The sequence below is a fragment of the Periophthalmus magnuspinnatus genome, chromosome 3, assembly GCF_009829125.3.
Source record: "Periophthalmus magnuspinnatus isolate fPerMag1 chromosome 3, fPerMag1.2.pri, whole genome shotgun sequence".
NCBI lineage: Eukaryota > Metazoa > Chordata > Actinopteri > Gobiiformes > Gobiidae > Periophthalmus > Periophthalmus magnuspinnatus.
In genome coordinates, this window is record NC_047128.1 from 16,500,218 (window position 1) to 16,518,531 (window position 18,314).

Sequence of the window (18,314 nt, forward strand, 5' to 3'; positions counted from 1 at the left end):
CCATAGAATGGGGGAGCGTCATTTCTCCAAGCTGTATTAGGATTTGGATCGCATGTGTCAAAGTGGAAGACATTTCATCTCAAATATCTGTGAATAAATTATCTAGGGCTAAATCATTGAAACTTGACTTTTTGGAGCTTTCTAGTGTCTTATAACCCTCATCAAAAACATGTCTGAGGAGGTTTCATACAGCATCCATGCATGTTTGAGTAATCTAGCAATCTTTCCCAGGTCCTATTCGAATTCAAAGCTCAGCTCACAAGCCTACGTCACCCACACTTCTGCAATTAATACGCCATAGAAGTGTTATACCCCCCTCCTTAATATACTTTAGTGCACTTTTTCTGATGAGTCAATTCACCAGTGGAAAAGTAAGTACGGAAAGGTGAGGCCAGGCTAGAGAAGTGCTCTAGTGTTTATCTGGAGTTGTCCTTATTTGCACTTTTGCCTTTTCTACAACAACAAAGCACCGATCTGTTAGCGTCATGGTGCTGTAATTAGTTAGATTTGCTACTTTATGCCTTTTCAACATTATGCAGCCCCTCTGTTGCCAGCAGACCAAAGCACGCATTGTCTACATTTATTTTAAGTTGAAAAACGTGAAAAAAAACAGTGCAAAGTTGTTTAAAAGTCTTCCAAAAGACCTCAGAAAGAACAATCTGTCTCTCTTAATGCTTTCTTTCAGCAGTAGTTCCTTAACCTCATTCACGGCGCACTCTCCTGGCTGCATTAGGTTTGATGAATATGGAAGGCCTGGCTAAACCTGAGTGTCACCGCAGCACTGTGTTTCAGGCCTTTTGATTAACACAGGATGGAAACAATTAGGTGAAGGAGGCTGAGGTGCATTCAACAGCTTTAAATGCTAATCAGCTAATGCAGGAGGAAAGGCTCACAGCTCAGCAGCATCAAACCAGTGCATCGAAGACTGTATAAAGAAGTGGACTAAGGGAGTGTGACGTCACCCATAATGAAGCTCCTCGAGGCTAGCGGTTACAGGAGCAAATTTGGAGCAGAGTTCCATATTTGGAATTCTGACCGCAAGTATCATCGCAACCAAACAGCCAATCCAGAGCGCCCACCTGCATCACTGGTTTAGCACGAAGCGGGCGCTTAGCAATGCTGTCAATCAAACCTGTTCCTAACGCTACCCTCAAAAACATACCTGAAGGTGTGTTTTTTTTTCATTCACACATGTTTGAATAACCCTGTCTACATCTCCAAAGTTCAAAATGCTCTGTTCCACCTTATGATGTTTTCAAGTTAACAGCTACTTTGGGCAACAGGGTTGCCAGTGCAACTTCAGCTCCAAAAAATGAATGCTGTTGTTGTGTCATTGGGCAAGACACTTAGCCCACCTCGTCCCCAGTATCTGTGTACACTGGTGTATAAATGTGTGTGTGAATAGATGAGCAGTTCCTTGATGTAAAGCGCTTTGAGTGCTTTGAATGTGGAGAAGTGCTATATAAAAATGTGACCATTTTTACCTTTTGTTCAGCAGAGATTGGCAATTCCATGGCTGAAATTATCTAAATGATTCTAGTGATTGTGTATGATCAACCTTTTCAAAACTGAGAGCTACTTCAAGGGTACGGAGTAATACACAGGACTACCAGTCACTTCTGAAATAACAAAGCTGCCTTGTTTACCTTTTATATTATTAAGCATGGGAGCCTTTGTGGCATGTACTGAAGTGTCTCTCCATGCTGTGCCGCTATGCCGTCACATTTTTCTTTCACGTTAGTAAAAAAGAACTCTTGCTCCTAGTCACTGTGAAAAGTTTTCTTCCTTTTCTGTCTTCTTTTGTGGGTAGAAAACACATCCATCTCCTTGCATTTGCTCGCTCATCTCAGCAAACGCTGTAATTTGTCATCCGTACAAGACTGACCTCTGAACCGTACTATGTTAGAGTTCATATATATTACATTTTATAAAAGTTTTTATATGTAAATGAAATTAAAAAAGAATAGCAACACAATTATATAACATTTTAGATGGTGCTCATTGGTGACTAGTGTTATTTTTAGAACTGGCATGCAGGTGACTCATGTGGTCCCACAGAGCGACCTGGTGGGCACCGAGTTGGTGACCCCTGATGTATGGAGTTTTTTAAAGATATACAGTGGTGCTATCTGAAAATCCTCGCCTTCTGACCATAGGTTTACAGGGTTAAATCACACTTGAGGCCTACACTTTCATTGTATCCTCTGTTTGGAGACTGTAACAGCAGACTGGTATTCATATTACTTATTACAGTCTATTGTGATAATTAGCTGAAGTAAAAAGGCACTTCTGATATAGAAATAGACATGTCATTGCCCCAAAATAAATACAGAAGAACTTTCGTCTCTTTCATGGGATCCGAATACTTTGGATCTGATCATTTCAAAGAGTCTTCAAAACACTGGCTCTTTTTGTATTTAATTATATAACAGAAGCCAGTGTAGGAACTCATTTTGTATACAAACTAACCACAGAAACACATGACCATTGGTAAGATTTTATTAAACGGTTCAGAATGAAAGTGGGGGGTATCTAGCCTTTTGAAATTATGCATAAACTAAATACAACATACAACGCTCTCACTTTCCCTACTCTGCTTCTGTGCTAATTTCTGTGTTGGTTCAACCTAAATCAGTGTAAAAATGCATGAAATTAGAAAAATATGAGATCCAGCTCCAACCACGTTAATGAACCGTGATCAGAAGTGTAATTGTCATGTACAGATCCCCCCACTAACTCTCTGTGGTGAATGCATTGAGAGTATTGGCCTTGTTGAATCACTCTAGGTTAGGTTGGACTTAAGTGTGAAGAGCCTAGTTTAAGCAGCACGGATCGTCCTCTCTCCTCAGAACTGTGCCCCTCAGGCCCTCTCATCCTCTGTCTAATCTCATCTCTGTTCATTACAATCACTGAAGAGGAGGTGTGTGTTTAACAAGGCACCCTGGCTGTATGTTACCGTGTGTGTCCATAAGGGATACACTTTTACCGCTCTGCCTTTGCGGTCAGTTCATTTAGTTTTAGCATAATATTAGCATGACATTAGAGTTTCTGATGGACTCATTAGTGTCATAGTGTCATAACTGTTTCACATGATATTATTTGGTCGTATTGTTTTTAAAAATGTAGTGAATAGAATATGGACACATACAAAAGTGTCAAGGTTAAGGTACATGTTTTTGTCCCTGAAGGGAAATATGTCCTCTGCTTTTGACCCATCCCTAAATGTGATTGGGACGACTTCTCAGGAGTAGCGGGCAACACAGCGCGGCGCTCAGGGGTCCATCTTCAGATCTTGCATTCATCTTGGTCAGGACTTCTTTCACAGGAGGATTTGGCTCATGTACATGTTTGGGTTGATGGGGAAAAACCAGAGTGGTCTGAGGAAACCCACCCGGACGCAGGGAGAAACATACAAACTCTGCACAGAAAGGCCCGGGACACTTGGGGATTGGCCTTGTAACTGTCTTGCTGTGAGGCGTGCTAACCACCGTGCTGTCAAAGTGATTTATGATTTGGTCCAATTAAAGATTTAAATAGATGTTGTTTTTCCTCTATTTACAAGAAGCCCCTCAATATTGACATAGATTCCTACATTTGCCACTAGAGCTTCAGTTATTCATGATTAAGTTAAAATAAGAATTTCAGTTTCAGTTATGTAACTCTGGCTACAACTGTTTTTAGGTGTTAGGTAATAATGTCCTCTACAAACAAAAGTATCTACAAACGTTCTTAAATGCACTGGATGAGTTTAGCAGTTCATATGTCCTTATGCTGCGTTCAGGGGCGTTCAGGGGCATTCGGGGGCATTCGGGGGCATTCGGGGGTGTGGGGTTTTACAAAGTCTACGAGGGATGCATGTCTAGGCTAGTCTAACGTTTCCGTGGTGCGTTTCAAGCTTTCAAGCATCTTGAGCACTCACGCGGCATGTTTGAGCATCAGTGCCACAGGTGTCAGATGCCAAAGTTCAAAAATGTTAACTTTCGCCGTGCGTCAACGAGTTCCAAGCGTCTGTCCTCAAATGCAAACGCTCCAACTAGAGGCACTTGGTGCGATTTTGATGCCGCGGTTTGAACTCAGCAATATACTCCCAAATGTCCCTAATTCTCCTTGATCTAAATCCAAATCTGAGAGCATAAATTGCTTTCAGCATAACTTGCAATTGAATTATTAAATCTCAATTAGATTGTTGAAAACCGCACCACCTTACCATCCTCCAGAACCTAATTGCTTTGCTCTTTACCAGCCGTCATAATTGACCATCTGTAACATGTGAAGACCCCACCTCGAGTGACTGCTGGTACATTGTTTAATTAAGGTTGTGACATCTATAACAAAACATTACAGCGTCAAAATAATCACAACGGGAGTTCTCATTCAAATTAGACTATGAATACCAACAATTAGGTCAGTTCAATAATTCATTTTTAGTTGAATGCGGAGCTTGGCAAAAACAATCGCTCTCAAAGTGCTCTGAGCTGCAGGGCTTAACTGCTTCTGACAACTGTGCATCAATTATTAACATGACGTGAACTGATTGGCACTGATGGCATGTGTGAGTTATGCCTCACTGTGACTATGGAGAAACATCCAGTGAGTAACTATGCTGAATAAATGTTTAAGTTGTTTAATCTGACAGGTCTATGGTATACTGTATTTCTTTTCTAGTATCAGGAGTATTGATATGGATATCACAGAGACACAGATATTGAGATGAAGTGTAATACATGGACACAAGGACTTAACAGAATAACTATGGTTTGTCTTTGTTAAGTTTTTTATTTAGACTCAGGAAATGAAGGTATGTGCATTTTGTGTCAACTTATTATGCCAAAAAGTATGTTTAAAATATCTCATTATCATTATAATTATCACAATACAAATGATAGTCCTGGAATATTGCATCTTTTTCATATAGGGAAGCCCTCATTGAGACTCGAATTGACTACATAAATAAATAAATACATAATTGAGCTATGTATTTATGCTGACCTTAAGTACATCCCATTATTGTGCATTAGAGTTGTTGTGTCAATGGTATAAAGTGATATTTTTCTGTTGCAACATTTCGCAGTTCACTCATCATGACAGGCCTAATCATTTGACACACTGATCACATGATTAGACTGTGTAAAGTGAACGTCTTTTAATTGTTTTGCACAGCCCCGGGTGCCTTTATTTCAATGCCTTTTATGGGTCATATTGCAAGTCATCTTCCACTTCTTTTTAAGGCTGTTCCTCGTTTGTGGCCATACCCGTCAATGCCAGATCTATTCCGATCTTGGAAGCTAAGCAAGACGGTGCCTGGTTAGTAGTTGGATGGGAGACCGCGGGGAATACAATGTGGGTCTGTAGTGCAAACTGTCATTGTGACCTCTTTAGGCAAGACACTTAACCCACTTTACCCTAGTATGAATCTGGTGTATGGAGTGAGTGAGTAATGCATTGTAAAGTACTATATACATTCAACGCATTATTCTTTATGATTTATTATTGCAATGATTGTTTCTATGTGTTGATATCTGATTGAATCCCCCCATAATGTTTACTTCCGGACCCCAGCAGACTCTTTGAGCGCCCCTGTCAGTCTGTCTGCCCCAAGACAGCTGTAAGTATTGGAAGAGTGCCTGATACAAGCCTCTATCTGAAATTTTGACAACATCAGATTCTATGTGAACTGAACCTATTTATTATGGCCATAGGTTTCCATAGTTTGTCACTGCTGCTGCACGGCGTCCTATCTGACACTCCCCATGATGTGCAATACTGCTCTGCCATATCGGCCTGTCACTCTCCCCACTGTTCTGATCCGTCTTGTGAGCCCCACATTTGTCTGTCCTCTGCAGCGCTCTCTCTCTCTCTTTCTTTCTCTTGCTCTTTCTCTGTCTCTTGCTCTCTGTCTCTCTCTCTTGCGTTCACTCGCTCGCTCCTTCTCTCTCTTGCTCTCTTCCGGTCTTTCTCTCTCTTGATCACTTTCCCCGCTCTCTTTCTGTCTGTTTCCCTCTCTCTGTCTCTCTCTGTGTCGCTCTTTCTCTCACTCTCTTGCTCGCGCTCTCTTTCTCTCGCTCTCCTTTTCTCTCTCTCCCTTTCCCCCTCTCTCTTTCATTTTCTCTCTCTGTCTCTCTCTCTCCCTTGCTCGGTCTCTCTCGATCTCTTCCCTTTCTCTTTACCCTCTTTTTTGCTCTCTCTCTCTCTCTTTGTCCCCGTCTCTGTCTCTCTCCTCTCTCTCTCTGTCTCTCTCTCACTCTGACTCTCACTCTGTCTATGTCTCTCTCTCTGTCTCTCTCACTCTCTCTCTTTGTCTCTACCTCTCTCTGTCTATGTCTCTCTCTGTCTCTCTCTCTCTGTCTCTCTCTACCTCTGTCTCTCTTCCTCTCTCTGTCTGTCTCACTCTGTCTGTCTCGGTCTCTCTGTCTCTCTCTCTGTCTCTCTGTCTATGTCTCTCTGTCTCACTCTGTCTGTCTGTCTCTCTGTGTCTCTCTGTCTCTCTTTCTGTCTCACTCTGTCTGTCTCTCTGTCTCTCTTTCTGTCTCACTCTGTCTGTCTGTCTCTCTGTGTCTCTCTGTCTGTCTCTCTCTGTCTGTCTCTCTGTGTCTCTCTGTCTCTCTTTCTGTCTCACTCTGTCTGTCTCTCTGTCTCTCTTTCTGTCTCACTCTGTCTGTCTGTCTCTCTGTGTCTCTCTGTCTCTCGCTGTCTGTCTCTCTGTGTCTCTCTGTCTCTCTTTCTGTCTCACTCTGTCTGTCTGTCTCTCTGTGTCTCTCTGTCTCTTGCTGTCTGTCTCTCTGTGTCTCTCTGTCTCTCTCTGTCTGTCTCTCTGTGTCTCTCTATCTCTCTCTGTCTGTCTCTCTCTGTCTTTCTGTGGCAGGTCCCAGTTTAAAGCGGAGCTTCGTGGCTGGGGGATCTAATCACAGTCAGGATCTGATTGCACTGGAGGAAATAGACTGAGAGCTGCGCTGATGGGAGAGATGACTCCTCTGTCACTGCGTCAGCCAGTCCCCCTCTCACCTGAGGCCAATCAATGACACCGGAGAGAAAGATAGAAAGAAAGAGAGAGGGAGAGAGCGAAGCAGATTTACAGAGAGAGAGCGCAAGAGAGACAGTTAGATAAATCTTTGAGAGAGAGCACAAGAGAGAAGTAGACAGGTTTGGAGAAAGAGAGAGTGCATAAGAGGGAGAGAGAGAGCAAGACCACAAGAGAGAAAGAGCGCAAGAGAGAGGTGGAGAGATTTAGGGGGTGCGCACGATAGAGAGGTAGAGAAATTTAGAGAGAGATTCAAAGAGAGAAGTAGACAGATAGAGTGAGGGCACAAGAGGGAGAGTGCACAAGAAAGTGAGAGAGATTTAGAGAAAGAGAGAGGTAGAGATAAAGAGGGGGCACAAGACAGAGGTAGAGAGGTACAGAGAAAGAGAGAGACAAGTGGAGATAGGTACAGAGATAGAGCATGCAAAAGAGATTTAGAGAAAGAGCGCAAGTGACAGAGGTAGAGAGGTACAGAGAAAGAGAGAGACAAGTGGAGATAGGTAGAGAGATAGAGTGTGCAAGAGAGGTATAGAAAATGCATGAGAAAGAGATGAAGAGAGAGCACAAGACAGAGAGGTAGGGAGAGAGAGTTTTGGAGAAAGAGAGAGATAGAGAGAGGGCACAAGAGACAGAGGTAGAGAGGTACAGAGTAAGAGAGAGACAATTGGAGATAGGTAGAGAGATAGAGCGTGCAAGAGAGGTATAGAGAAAGAGAGGTAGACAGAAAATGCAGGAGAAAGAGAGGTAGAGAGAGCACAAGGGAGAAAGAGTTAGAGAGGTTTAGAGAGAGAAAGAGAGAGCGCAAGATACAGAGGTAGAGAGGTAGAGAAATTTCGAGAGAGCAAGAGAGGTACAGAGAAAGAGGTAGACAGAGAGTGTAGGCAAGAGATATAGACAGGTAGAGAGAGCAAGAGAGAAAAGTACAGAGATAAACAGAGGGAGAGAGAGGTAGAGTGATTTAGAGAGAAAGCAAGCGATAGAGAGATGGATAGAGCAATGTCCCTGGCCTCCGTGGGCTGTGGTGCTGTCAATTATAGGCACTAAAACAGCCCTGCTCCACACTGCACCGCTGTGTCACACACTTTTAGGAATGTGACAGCGACGGGCCAGAGTGTGGAATATGTGCTTAATGCTGTTTTGTCTTTCATATACCTTCAAAATGGAATGGTATTTTTAAAACCATCACTAAAACTAAAATGTGTAGAGGAGTGGTAAGCAATAGGGTTGTCAAAAGTGTCTGTACTGGATAGGGATGAGATGGTATGAGATTTCTAAGTAATGAAATGATAACTGTGGCCAAAAATACTTACTTGGCCAGCCAGAACCACACGCTTTGACAAAACTTTACAAAGACAAGTTTACATATTCTGCCTCTCCGATTCCAGAGGGCATGACTACCAACCAGACAAATGCATGCTCTGTTCCAACGTGCATCTGTAAAAAATAACTGAAACGCTAAACTCTTATTTATCTTGGGTAGAAGTTTTATAATTTGTTTTGAATTCAGAATTTTTGGAGAGGAGACGTCTTCCTTATTTGAGAGACATGTGATACAAATCAGCAACAAATATAGGACAGTATGACGGTGTACCATTAAGTTGCGTATTTCTACTAAAATAAAGGATGACATACCTAATACAGTGTTAGTTTTATGCATTGCTTTTTGTTGTGCTCTACTTTTTTTAAGTAGATTTGGGAAAACACAGATCCATTATCAGGGTAAAAGAAGTAGCCTATAGTGATACGATCTACATAGATTGAAAATAACCCATTTTCTGATTATTTATATAAAGTGTGGCTTGATAGGTGTGTATAATGATCTAAAGTAAGTATGAACTCAAATCTGTGAGGAGCTGCTTTTTCCACAGACCCATAGACTCTTCTGCCATTCTATGTATTTAACCATTTTATCAAGACAGACTGACACATGGCGATCTAAATATGTTATGTCTTAACAATTACTACCCCACAGAAGTGTAATACAACCTCTTTAAAGAAACTATGAATATTTTGAGTGCAAACCTGTCTAACTCTACCCCATTACAAGATCAATCCTTGTCCCATTTGTAGTTCTGTCAATAAGCCTTAAAAATGTCTGTCAAGTAATAATGTCTGTCAGCCTTTAAAAAAAAATGAGAAACTGTCATTCATTTCAGTCACTCTAGTCTAAGTGTTTGAGTCAGATCTGATGTAGCTGTAGCTCACATTAGCATAGTAAATGGCTCATTAGCTGCTAGCATTAGAGGTGTGGGAGCCAGAGCAGCTCCTGTCTGACAGTATCTCTGTAGCACATCATGAGCTATCTCTGCTACTGCTGTCTGATGCAGTCACACTGTGAAGGATTTATGCTCAGCCGAGGAGCATTCAGGGGCTTAAAGTGGTATGACAGGTTTACAGGTAACATCAGCACGGTGGCTGAGTGGATAGTACTCATGCGTCACAGCAAGCTTCCGGGTTTGATCCCCGGGTTGTCTGGGCCTTTCAGTGCACTTTTTATATTTTTTATCAAGTTTTGATTAAATGTAATTTAGATGAATAAAATCTAATTTAGTCTAGTTCTAATATTACATTTTCAAACTTTGTGATAAAGTCCACATGAAAGAATCCTGGTGGCGTTTGTTTGAAATACTGGCCCCAGATGACTACATTTGATACCTTTTTCTATCAAAGTTTATAATATTATCATGCCCCAAAGTAATACAGAAATGTTAACTTTTCAAAAGTTCCAAACATTTGCAATGCATACTGATCCAGAACTGTCATTGTTAGTCTTTCATTTATTGTTCAGTAATACTCGAGCCAGGCTTATGTGTGTGCTTGTGTTTGCAGTGTCCGGACGTGTGTGAGGAGTCTGCCTCTCCCTTTGTCTTCCTCTGCTCCAGCCCTCAGGAGCTGCTCGTCAAGTTCCCCATGAAAGGAAAGCACAAGATCTGTGAGTCCTGCTTCTCTGTCACATGTCCAGCTTTTAGTCTGTGGACACTCAGCTTTGTCTGCACTCCTCTGTATGTGTCCACTGTTTTTCACAACTGATTTACATTTTGTCTTAGTTATAGTCTTTTGACTTTTTGACAAAAGGTAAGTTTTAGAAGAGTTTTTGTTGACAACATTTCATTATTCAGTTATTGCTCACACAGTATGGTGTGGTATATCAGTATTTCTTACTGTTTTTAGGTGTGGAAATGCCATTTTATTTACATGTTATAGTCAATTTTCAATGTCATTTTATAATAAGGATCATAAAAGAAGCTTATATGTTAGTTACTAGTTTATTCTTCCTCAACAATAGAGGAACAGCTGAGTTTGAAAATGGTCCCCATGCATTTTCTGGTCATTTGCATTTTAAAAAGGCTAAAACGCCAGCATATGCCGGCTAACGCAGTCCCTTGATTCTGAGATGACATCACATTTTATTATAACATCACATTCTGATATGACATAAAATTGACTAGTATAGTATGTATATGATGTATAGTATGTATAGTTTTAGTCCTCAGTGATTATTTATTATTTAGTTTTCTTTCTCTGAGAAATATCCTTGACAGAATGACCCCTGTATGTATAATGACACATAAGCAGCTCTGTCAAACTCTTAATACCTGATGACTCTTTGCCTTAATAAGTCCATCTCACAGTCTCAGGAGTACCTAGAGCTCTCAGTGCACAGTGGGTGTAACTGTGAGGAGCCTCCATGTTTGAGTACTTCCAAATAAAACAAGTCATAATTAGGTTGAAAATACAGACATAACCTTACTTTCCAAGAGTGGAAATATGACAGTTTGAGAGAGTGTGTAACTTTGACTTTAAAGTTTAAATGTTATTTGTTTTGTTTTCTCTCATTGAGTATTGATACTTTACGGCTGATGTCATCAACATTCCCTGGGGGGAAACTAGAGCCACTGCTCTGTCTAAAGCTCTGTCAATCAAGGTTGACTTTAATCTGAACTTTGTTTTAACACAATCTGATCTGAAAGGCCGATTTTAGCTTGAACTACAACATTTGTGCTGTGTGGGGTCTTGTAAGCCCTGCTTCACTTTGCCGTTTGAAAGCTGCTCTAAACCTGTGCATGTGCCAGAAACATTTGTGCATGTAAACACTAGTGATGTGCCAAAGGGTTTGTGAGAGCCAGGCAGAGGTTACACTAGACTTTTTTGGGTCACTTGGGCTGGCTGAGTTTGAAAATTCCATCATTGTCTGCCAATTCTGAAAATTGTTGTTTTTTTTCCTAGTTGTTTTTTTTGGGGTTGTTTTTTTTTTTTCAAAAACTGCTCAAGATATCACATTCTGGTATGAAACCGCATTCTAATATGACATCCCATTCTGATATGACATCACATTCTGATATGACATCACATTCTGATATGACATCACATTCTAATATGACATCCCATTGCAGTACAACATCACATTCTGATATGACACCCAATTCCTATATGACATCACATTCCAGTATGACATCACATTCTAATCACATGCTAATGTGACATCACATTCCAGTATGACATCACATTCCGATCACATTCTGGTATGGTACATTCCAGCAACATCACATTCTGACCACAGCCCGATATGACATCACGCTGTTACTTTTTTGTGTGGTAGTGTTAAATTCCTCTCAATACCAGTGATGCCCTGACATTTAACATGTGCACTGATGACTGAATTAAACAGATCATGTTTTATTTACCACATGTTGAGCATCAGGAGTACTTATTAAACCAGTACATCCTGAGTCCAGATAAATGGGGCACTATTTGCTTCTCATGCTCTAAGGACTGGCATAATGTTATTTCACTGGCAGCATTTGAACTAAAACTAAAACAAGATCAACGTTGCCTGCAGCGTCATAGTCATAATCTTTGCTTATATACTGTACTATGTTATTTGTTCATTTGTGGCATGAAGTCGAACTCTGACTTTACTTCACAGCAACATCATATGCCGGCCAGCGTAACCTCTGGAGCTAGTATAAATCTAGTTTTTTAAATATGTACCTCCTCCTTTCACAGTGTAAAAATCAGGTAGCCCGGCTTTAACAGGAGCTCTAAATAGAACAGAAAATAAACATTTAACTGCGCCTCCCTTCACAAAGTCTTAGCTGCTAATGAACTGCTAACAGGGCCCACCAGGATGTCACACATAGAGACAGTTTACTTCTTCAGCGTAATGACTGCACCTGCAAATGTAATCCCTGTATTTACTGCTCTCACACACGTGCATTTAATGGGGAGCCCTTAGTGCAGTGTGCTTCCTTCAGAGGATACGTGGACATGAGGGTGGTCCAGAGAGTCTAATCCCCTTTGACACTCTCTGTGGTACTGACTGACCACACCTCAATTATTACAGTGTTATTATAAAGGGTAAACCAGAGGAGCTGCAGAGAAAGGTCCTTACAGTTTTATGGGGAGTGTAACCTGAAGGGTTTCACTGCATCTGCTGTTATTGCACCTTTAAACTTCCTATGGTTTCATGGTGGTTTATTTAATAGTAACCAAAATGCATAAATTGTGTAGTTATCTTGCAATTCACTATTTTGATCACTTTGATTTGTGTAGTCCAGTCACGGTCATTGCTATGTTCTTAAATAAATAAAACATGTTCAGGGGGATATTACTGCTTTAGAGCTATTATGTTACTGGCAAAAAATATGTTTCAGTATTTCTTCATAAATATATATTGCACCAATAAAAGAATAACAAATGTGTTATTGTGACAGGAGAATATACACAAACTCATTATTCTCGTGTAAAATAAGCTGTTAAATTCATAGGGTAGAAAGTGAAGATCCGTGCAGTATGTAATTCTTTACTATGTCAGAGTATTATTGGTAAATGTGTGAAAAGTGTGAAATATCCTCTCAGTGTGGAAGTGCATGGAGGTTTATTGACACCACATGTGCAGTATCCAGTGTATATAAGAGTTATTGGCACTTGGAAGTTACACCTCCGCTAAGCCTCTGATGGTAGGCCCATTAAAAACATGTTCAGAGTTCAAAGATTGTGTCCCAGAAAAGTTTTCCACACACACTCAGACACTCCGGCCATAGCCATTTCTCAAACACAAAAATATGTACATGAAAATCTGCTGCTGGTTATAGTGAAATGCCAGAATGAAGTGATGGGACCTCTGAGTTTTGAAGAGGAAGTCAGCGTACCTGATTCTGTTATAGAGCAGTTTGCAATGACCAAATTGAAAAAACATCTATATATATATACGTTATAATTTCATTCTAAATACCCAAAAAATGTGTCTTTCCCCCCCTTACAGTCTCTGAAAGTTGTGAAAAGTGCTTATAAACTCATCATGATGAATAATTAGGATGCTTGGAATACATAAAGCAAGTGAGGAATAACTTTGGACCACTGCAAACTGTTTAAAATGAACTAGTTTCTTTCTAATATTCTTGATCTCATAAATACATGTTGTTGGAATGCTTTACCAAACTCTGGGACTGGCAGAACACAAGGCACCGTGCAGCCACGACACGACAGCTGATGCAAAGATTACATGAGGTTCCACGGGGCCTGAGGGAGATCCGGCCTCTCTAGCAGCAGCAGTGTGGCAGTAATTACACAGCGCAGCTTGTATTGTTTGTAACACGCTCATAGCCTGATCTTTGGAGAATGTAGTCAAATCATGAGTCACTTTGTTTACATGCACAGAGCTGAAATACTGCCCTACCCGTATCGTAACTTGTTGGCAGCAAAGAGGGGCCTAATGTGTACATCTAGTGCACTACAACAACCTAGAAGTAGTGAATATGTGCACTAAAGGCTGTACGATATGACGAAAGTTTAGTGTTGCAATAAGACTATCTGTTCATTTCTGTGAAAAACAAATATTTCTTTCTTATATTAAAAAATGTAAATTACTAAATAAAGACTAAACCAAGACCAATAAAAGTACATTTTGACTAAACAAAGAAAATAATAACTAAAAATCAATCTTTGCATTTTATTTTAACTGTAACTCTTTAACTCTATCATATACTTTTGTCCTGAGGAATGCTACTCACCTCAAACTGCCCGGAGACAAGATCAGATATTTTCACTTTTTAGCATATAGATGTTGACCTTGAATCTCTAACATGTACTATGCCATTTGTTGCCATTTCAAACCATATATTTTGGGTGGAAATGATCAATTTCGGCCCAAACAGTCATTGGTTGCTTTGATTTCTAAACAATCGGTATCACATAAACCTTGAAAAAACACATATCGGTCCATCTCTACCCACCTGACCAGCAGTCCTCTTGTTAAGCTGCACTGAGACCTTTGAGTATCTGTTTATCTATCTATATTTAGTTACTTGCTAAGGACTACTGCATTGTCACAATATTGGTAATAATGAAGATTTCTAAACTCTAGGTGATTATGAAGATTGTATCTAAAGTTTATTATCAGATTGCTGGAGTCTTGCGTCATAATTCCCGTACTGTAGTACCTTAATCTGCATGTCATTTCAACATAAACCTTCTCACACCCTATGTTTGATTCCTGTGGTTTTTGGTGACATTATGTTGACTTACATTCTTTTCCTGGAGACTGATCTTAATCTTAAGCATAGTCACTACAACTTGTACAACCTTAACCTATTTTAACCTCTATATCGTAACTTTAAGCCATGTTGTTGATCTAATAATAGTGTGATAAATACCCGCCCACACGACTCTGCACTCTTCTACTGCACACAGATTAGCTCGCTTCCTTTCCTTCCCTCTCTCTCCTCTTCACCCTCCATCCTCTCCCCCTTCCTCCTCCCACAGCACCTCTCGGGTAAGGACACTACCGCTCATCTTACTCGGGGCTTAGCGGTGGACTTTCTGCCCCTCTGCAGCTTACACACAGTGGATCTGTGTCACTGCTGTAGCCAGCTCTGTGGGCCTTATCAGGACAAGCACTATACTGTTATAACCTCCATTTACTCACAGGGCACAGGGTATTTATAGAAGACTGTCTGGGGAGTCTTAAAGGGCATTGGTACATTGGGTACACTGTATTGGCTTTTTTGAGGTTATAATTCATCCAAAACCTAACTGGACTTGCGCTTTGCTTTTGTTTCATTCACACACATTTAAAAGCATGCTTCTTTTAAACAATTTCAGATAACTTTGGTGTGACATGTTTAAAGGGGAACTAAACATTAAATCCTCTTTTTTGCTGCTAAACTATATATATATTGTGTTTTTAAAGCATTATGTACTGTTCTACTACGTATGTTTGCAGCTTTTGGGGTAAAAATGCCTTAATCTAAGTGTGTGCTGGCAACAGTGGCCTCTGCAATTTCCAGTAGTTGGTGACATCACACAAGACTGCACTGATTACAGCCAGGTGTTTCTGATTGCAAACACCTGGAGTTTGAAGTGTGGATAATTGTTAGACCAATTACGCTGCTTCTTACACCCCCAGACCTCACCTCTCCTCACTCTACCGCTTTAGTCCTCCAGGTACTTCCCCATTTGCAGCTATATTTGAAATGTGGTTGTGGGTGAAGTTTAGGTGTTTTATCCACTTTAAAGGGAGGGTATGTAGCCTGGGTCACCTGCAAATAGAAACACAACAAGAATTAATCAGCTTTATAATTGTTATTTGTAAAAGCGATATTTGATTTTAACATGTGTACCTCCCTCGTATATATGGGGACACACATATGTAATGTTAATAAATTTTGAAATAAAAAAGTACATACCCTACCCTTTAAACTACTAAGTAAAAGTGGTGGAATAACAGTAACAGAATTGTGATCACAGAATGGTAATAAGGAGCCTTCATATTATTACATTTGAAATAATAAAATTTGTAGTGTAATGTTTTATTAAAAAAGATATATATTCATACTATGTCCTATGTTGTCTGTGGGATGTGGATTAGTCAATGATAATAAATAATGAAAGGAAGATGCTAATTGATGCTAAAACTAGTATCAAAACTAGATACTCATTTGAGCAGGTATCGAAATTTTATTGTCGCGACTCTATTTCAGACCTCTTCAAACATGTTCTGAAATGTCCGATACCCCGCCTGTGTCACCATGGGGTCTTATTTTGTGTAAAACCTGCTAAGCCTGTAGATTAAACCTCTACAAACATGTTCTGAAATGCATGGGATTTTCGTATTTACCCTTCATATTTCAGTTCTTTTGCTTGCGTTTAAAATGTGCCCTGTGAACTCCTTGAGAATAATTACGATCATAGTTTAACCCCAGACTTTACATATAAAACCTTTAGATTCTTGAGCTCTGTCTATATATCAGCAGTGAAATCAGAGTGCTCAGAATGATCTTTGGAAAGCTGTGTTGAACTGTGCTAATATAGTGCAGGGAAATGGCTTAATGGGGCTTAAATGGGAGGTCATTAAGCAGAGTTGGACTGTGGCTCTCTGAAATGTACCGCTGCCTGGCTTTTATAGAGCCATGTTAACACTCCGCTCTGGCAACAGCCTTGGCAGCTCCGATACAGAAATCACTCCTAGCAGCATGTCTCCCGAGGACAGGGAAAATAAGATGCTTTTAAAATTCATAACAGCTGTGCTATGCTTTTTTGCAGATATTGGAGTAAATAGTCTGATGGATTGCTATGGATTTGTTGACATTAAAAAACAAAACAAATGAGCACGTCCTGGAGGAACACCTGAGGATGTCACAAGGTGGAGCCAAGTGTTGCAGCTCTTGAGAGGGAGATGGATTTTGTACATTAAACATTAAAGGCACTGTACCTGATTTTTACTGTGAGAAAATGCGAAAAGCAGCACTAGTTTGTTTGACATGGTTTGCGGCGGTCCAAAGTTGTTCCGTACTTACCTTATGCATTCTGAGGATCCTAATTATTCACCACAATGAGTTTATAAGCACTTTTCACTAAAGTGGCTATAGCGCCTCTTTGAATAGTTTTAGGGGATCCGGTTAATGGGATGTGCAGCACTTTGGGACAGTCAGCGAGCCAAGCTTCTCAAGTGGTCATTAGGACAGTGTTATGGTTTAAGACTGTATCCTGTGGGTGCTGTGTGGGTGCTGTGCGGGTAGAATGCTGGTGTGTGGAGGCTGGTGTTGTTACTTTACTAAAATTTCAAACTTGATTTCGATACTCCATACTGATTCCAATAGCATGTTGATAGTAAAAACACTCATTCTTTAGACAATCGAATGTCAGTTTCAGCATTAACTCGTAGTACTTTCTTTTATATTACCATGTGACCATATATCTGTGTACTTCCTCAGTCGTTGTCGTAGGTTCCACAGTGGTCCATGGGCGTACACTAGTTTATGTGTCTTATACTTGTTCTGATACAACTCAAGATCATTCTAAAACTATTCAGGAATGGTTAATTTCTGTCCTGTGAATGTGACTTTTTTAGTATCGATACCTGCCCAATTGAGTATCCAGCTTCGATTTTAGTTTTCATATCAGTAAGTATCTGATTTTCAATACTTTTGCCAGCTTTAGTGGGATCAGTGCTGGCGTGTGGGTGCTGTGCTGTTGTACGCAGAAGGTGAAGGTCACGGGGAGCGTTGAAAGCTCTTTGGCTGAGTGTCTGTATAACTAACATTTCCTCCTTTCTGCTGGAGAACTGTACTCCGTATCCTTCCCCTGTGGAATAAATAGCTCACATCCGCTACAGACGGTGAGCAGTGGTAAACAAGACGTCCTGAGCAGAAGTGAGGAGCTGCAAGCTAATCTGTGGGGCTCTGCAGTGCTGTTATGAATTATGAAAACATATTTGAATCCATTTTACTTTAGAAATGCTTATTTGTTACATGTCCAGGGGCAGTTTAGAAGCGGAGTATGCAGATTCACAGGGCCCCACAAAACAATAGGGGGCCCCAGGGGGAGATTGTTTTGCTAATATCCGCAATGTATAGTTCATGTTTTCTTATATATTATAATTATCACAAAATAATACAGATAAATTAGATCCGGTTTGGAATGGAAATAACAGTTCGAATGAATAAACAAAATGGATCAAATCTCAAAGGCTGCATTGCTTTAGTTAGTCTCAACAATTTAGGAGAAAAAAAATATTTGTCCATCTTCATTTTAAACGGTTACGCATTTCAAGCGATCTAATTACTCACGTAGATTGTATAAAGAAGTAAAGGAGTCACGTCACCCATAGTGTTCAGCTCCAGTCAAATGAAGCTCATCGAGGCTAGTAGTTACAGCGCCGAATTGGGAGCCGAGTTTCATAATTGGAATTCCGACCACGGGTATCATAGCAACCAATGAGTCAATCTGGAGCAAAACTCTTGAAGATAGGCCGTCCGCACCGCTGGTTTGGCAGGGAGCAGACACTTGGCAACGC

At 40.4% G+C, this 18,314-nt stretch overlaps 1 protein-coding gene across 1 annotated transcript in view; it reads left to right on the plus strand.

Annotated features, from left to right (window-relative positions):
- The window catches only part of trip4 (thyroid hormone receptor interactor 4), a 135,285-nt gene that overhangs the window by 42,257 nt on the left and 74,714 nt on the right, over positions 1-18,314 (plus strand). Inside the window, exon 12 of the mRNA XM_033986000.2 lies at positions 9,848-9,950. Coding sequence (XP_033841891.1) covers positions 9,848-9,950 — 103 coding nt within the window. The remainder of the gene's footprint in view (positions 1-9,847; positions 9,951-18,314) is intronic.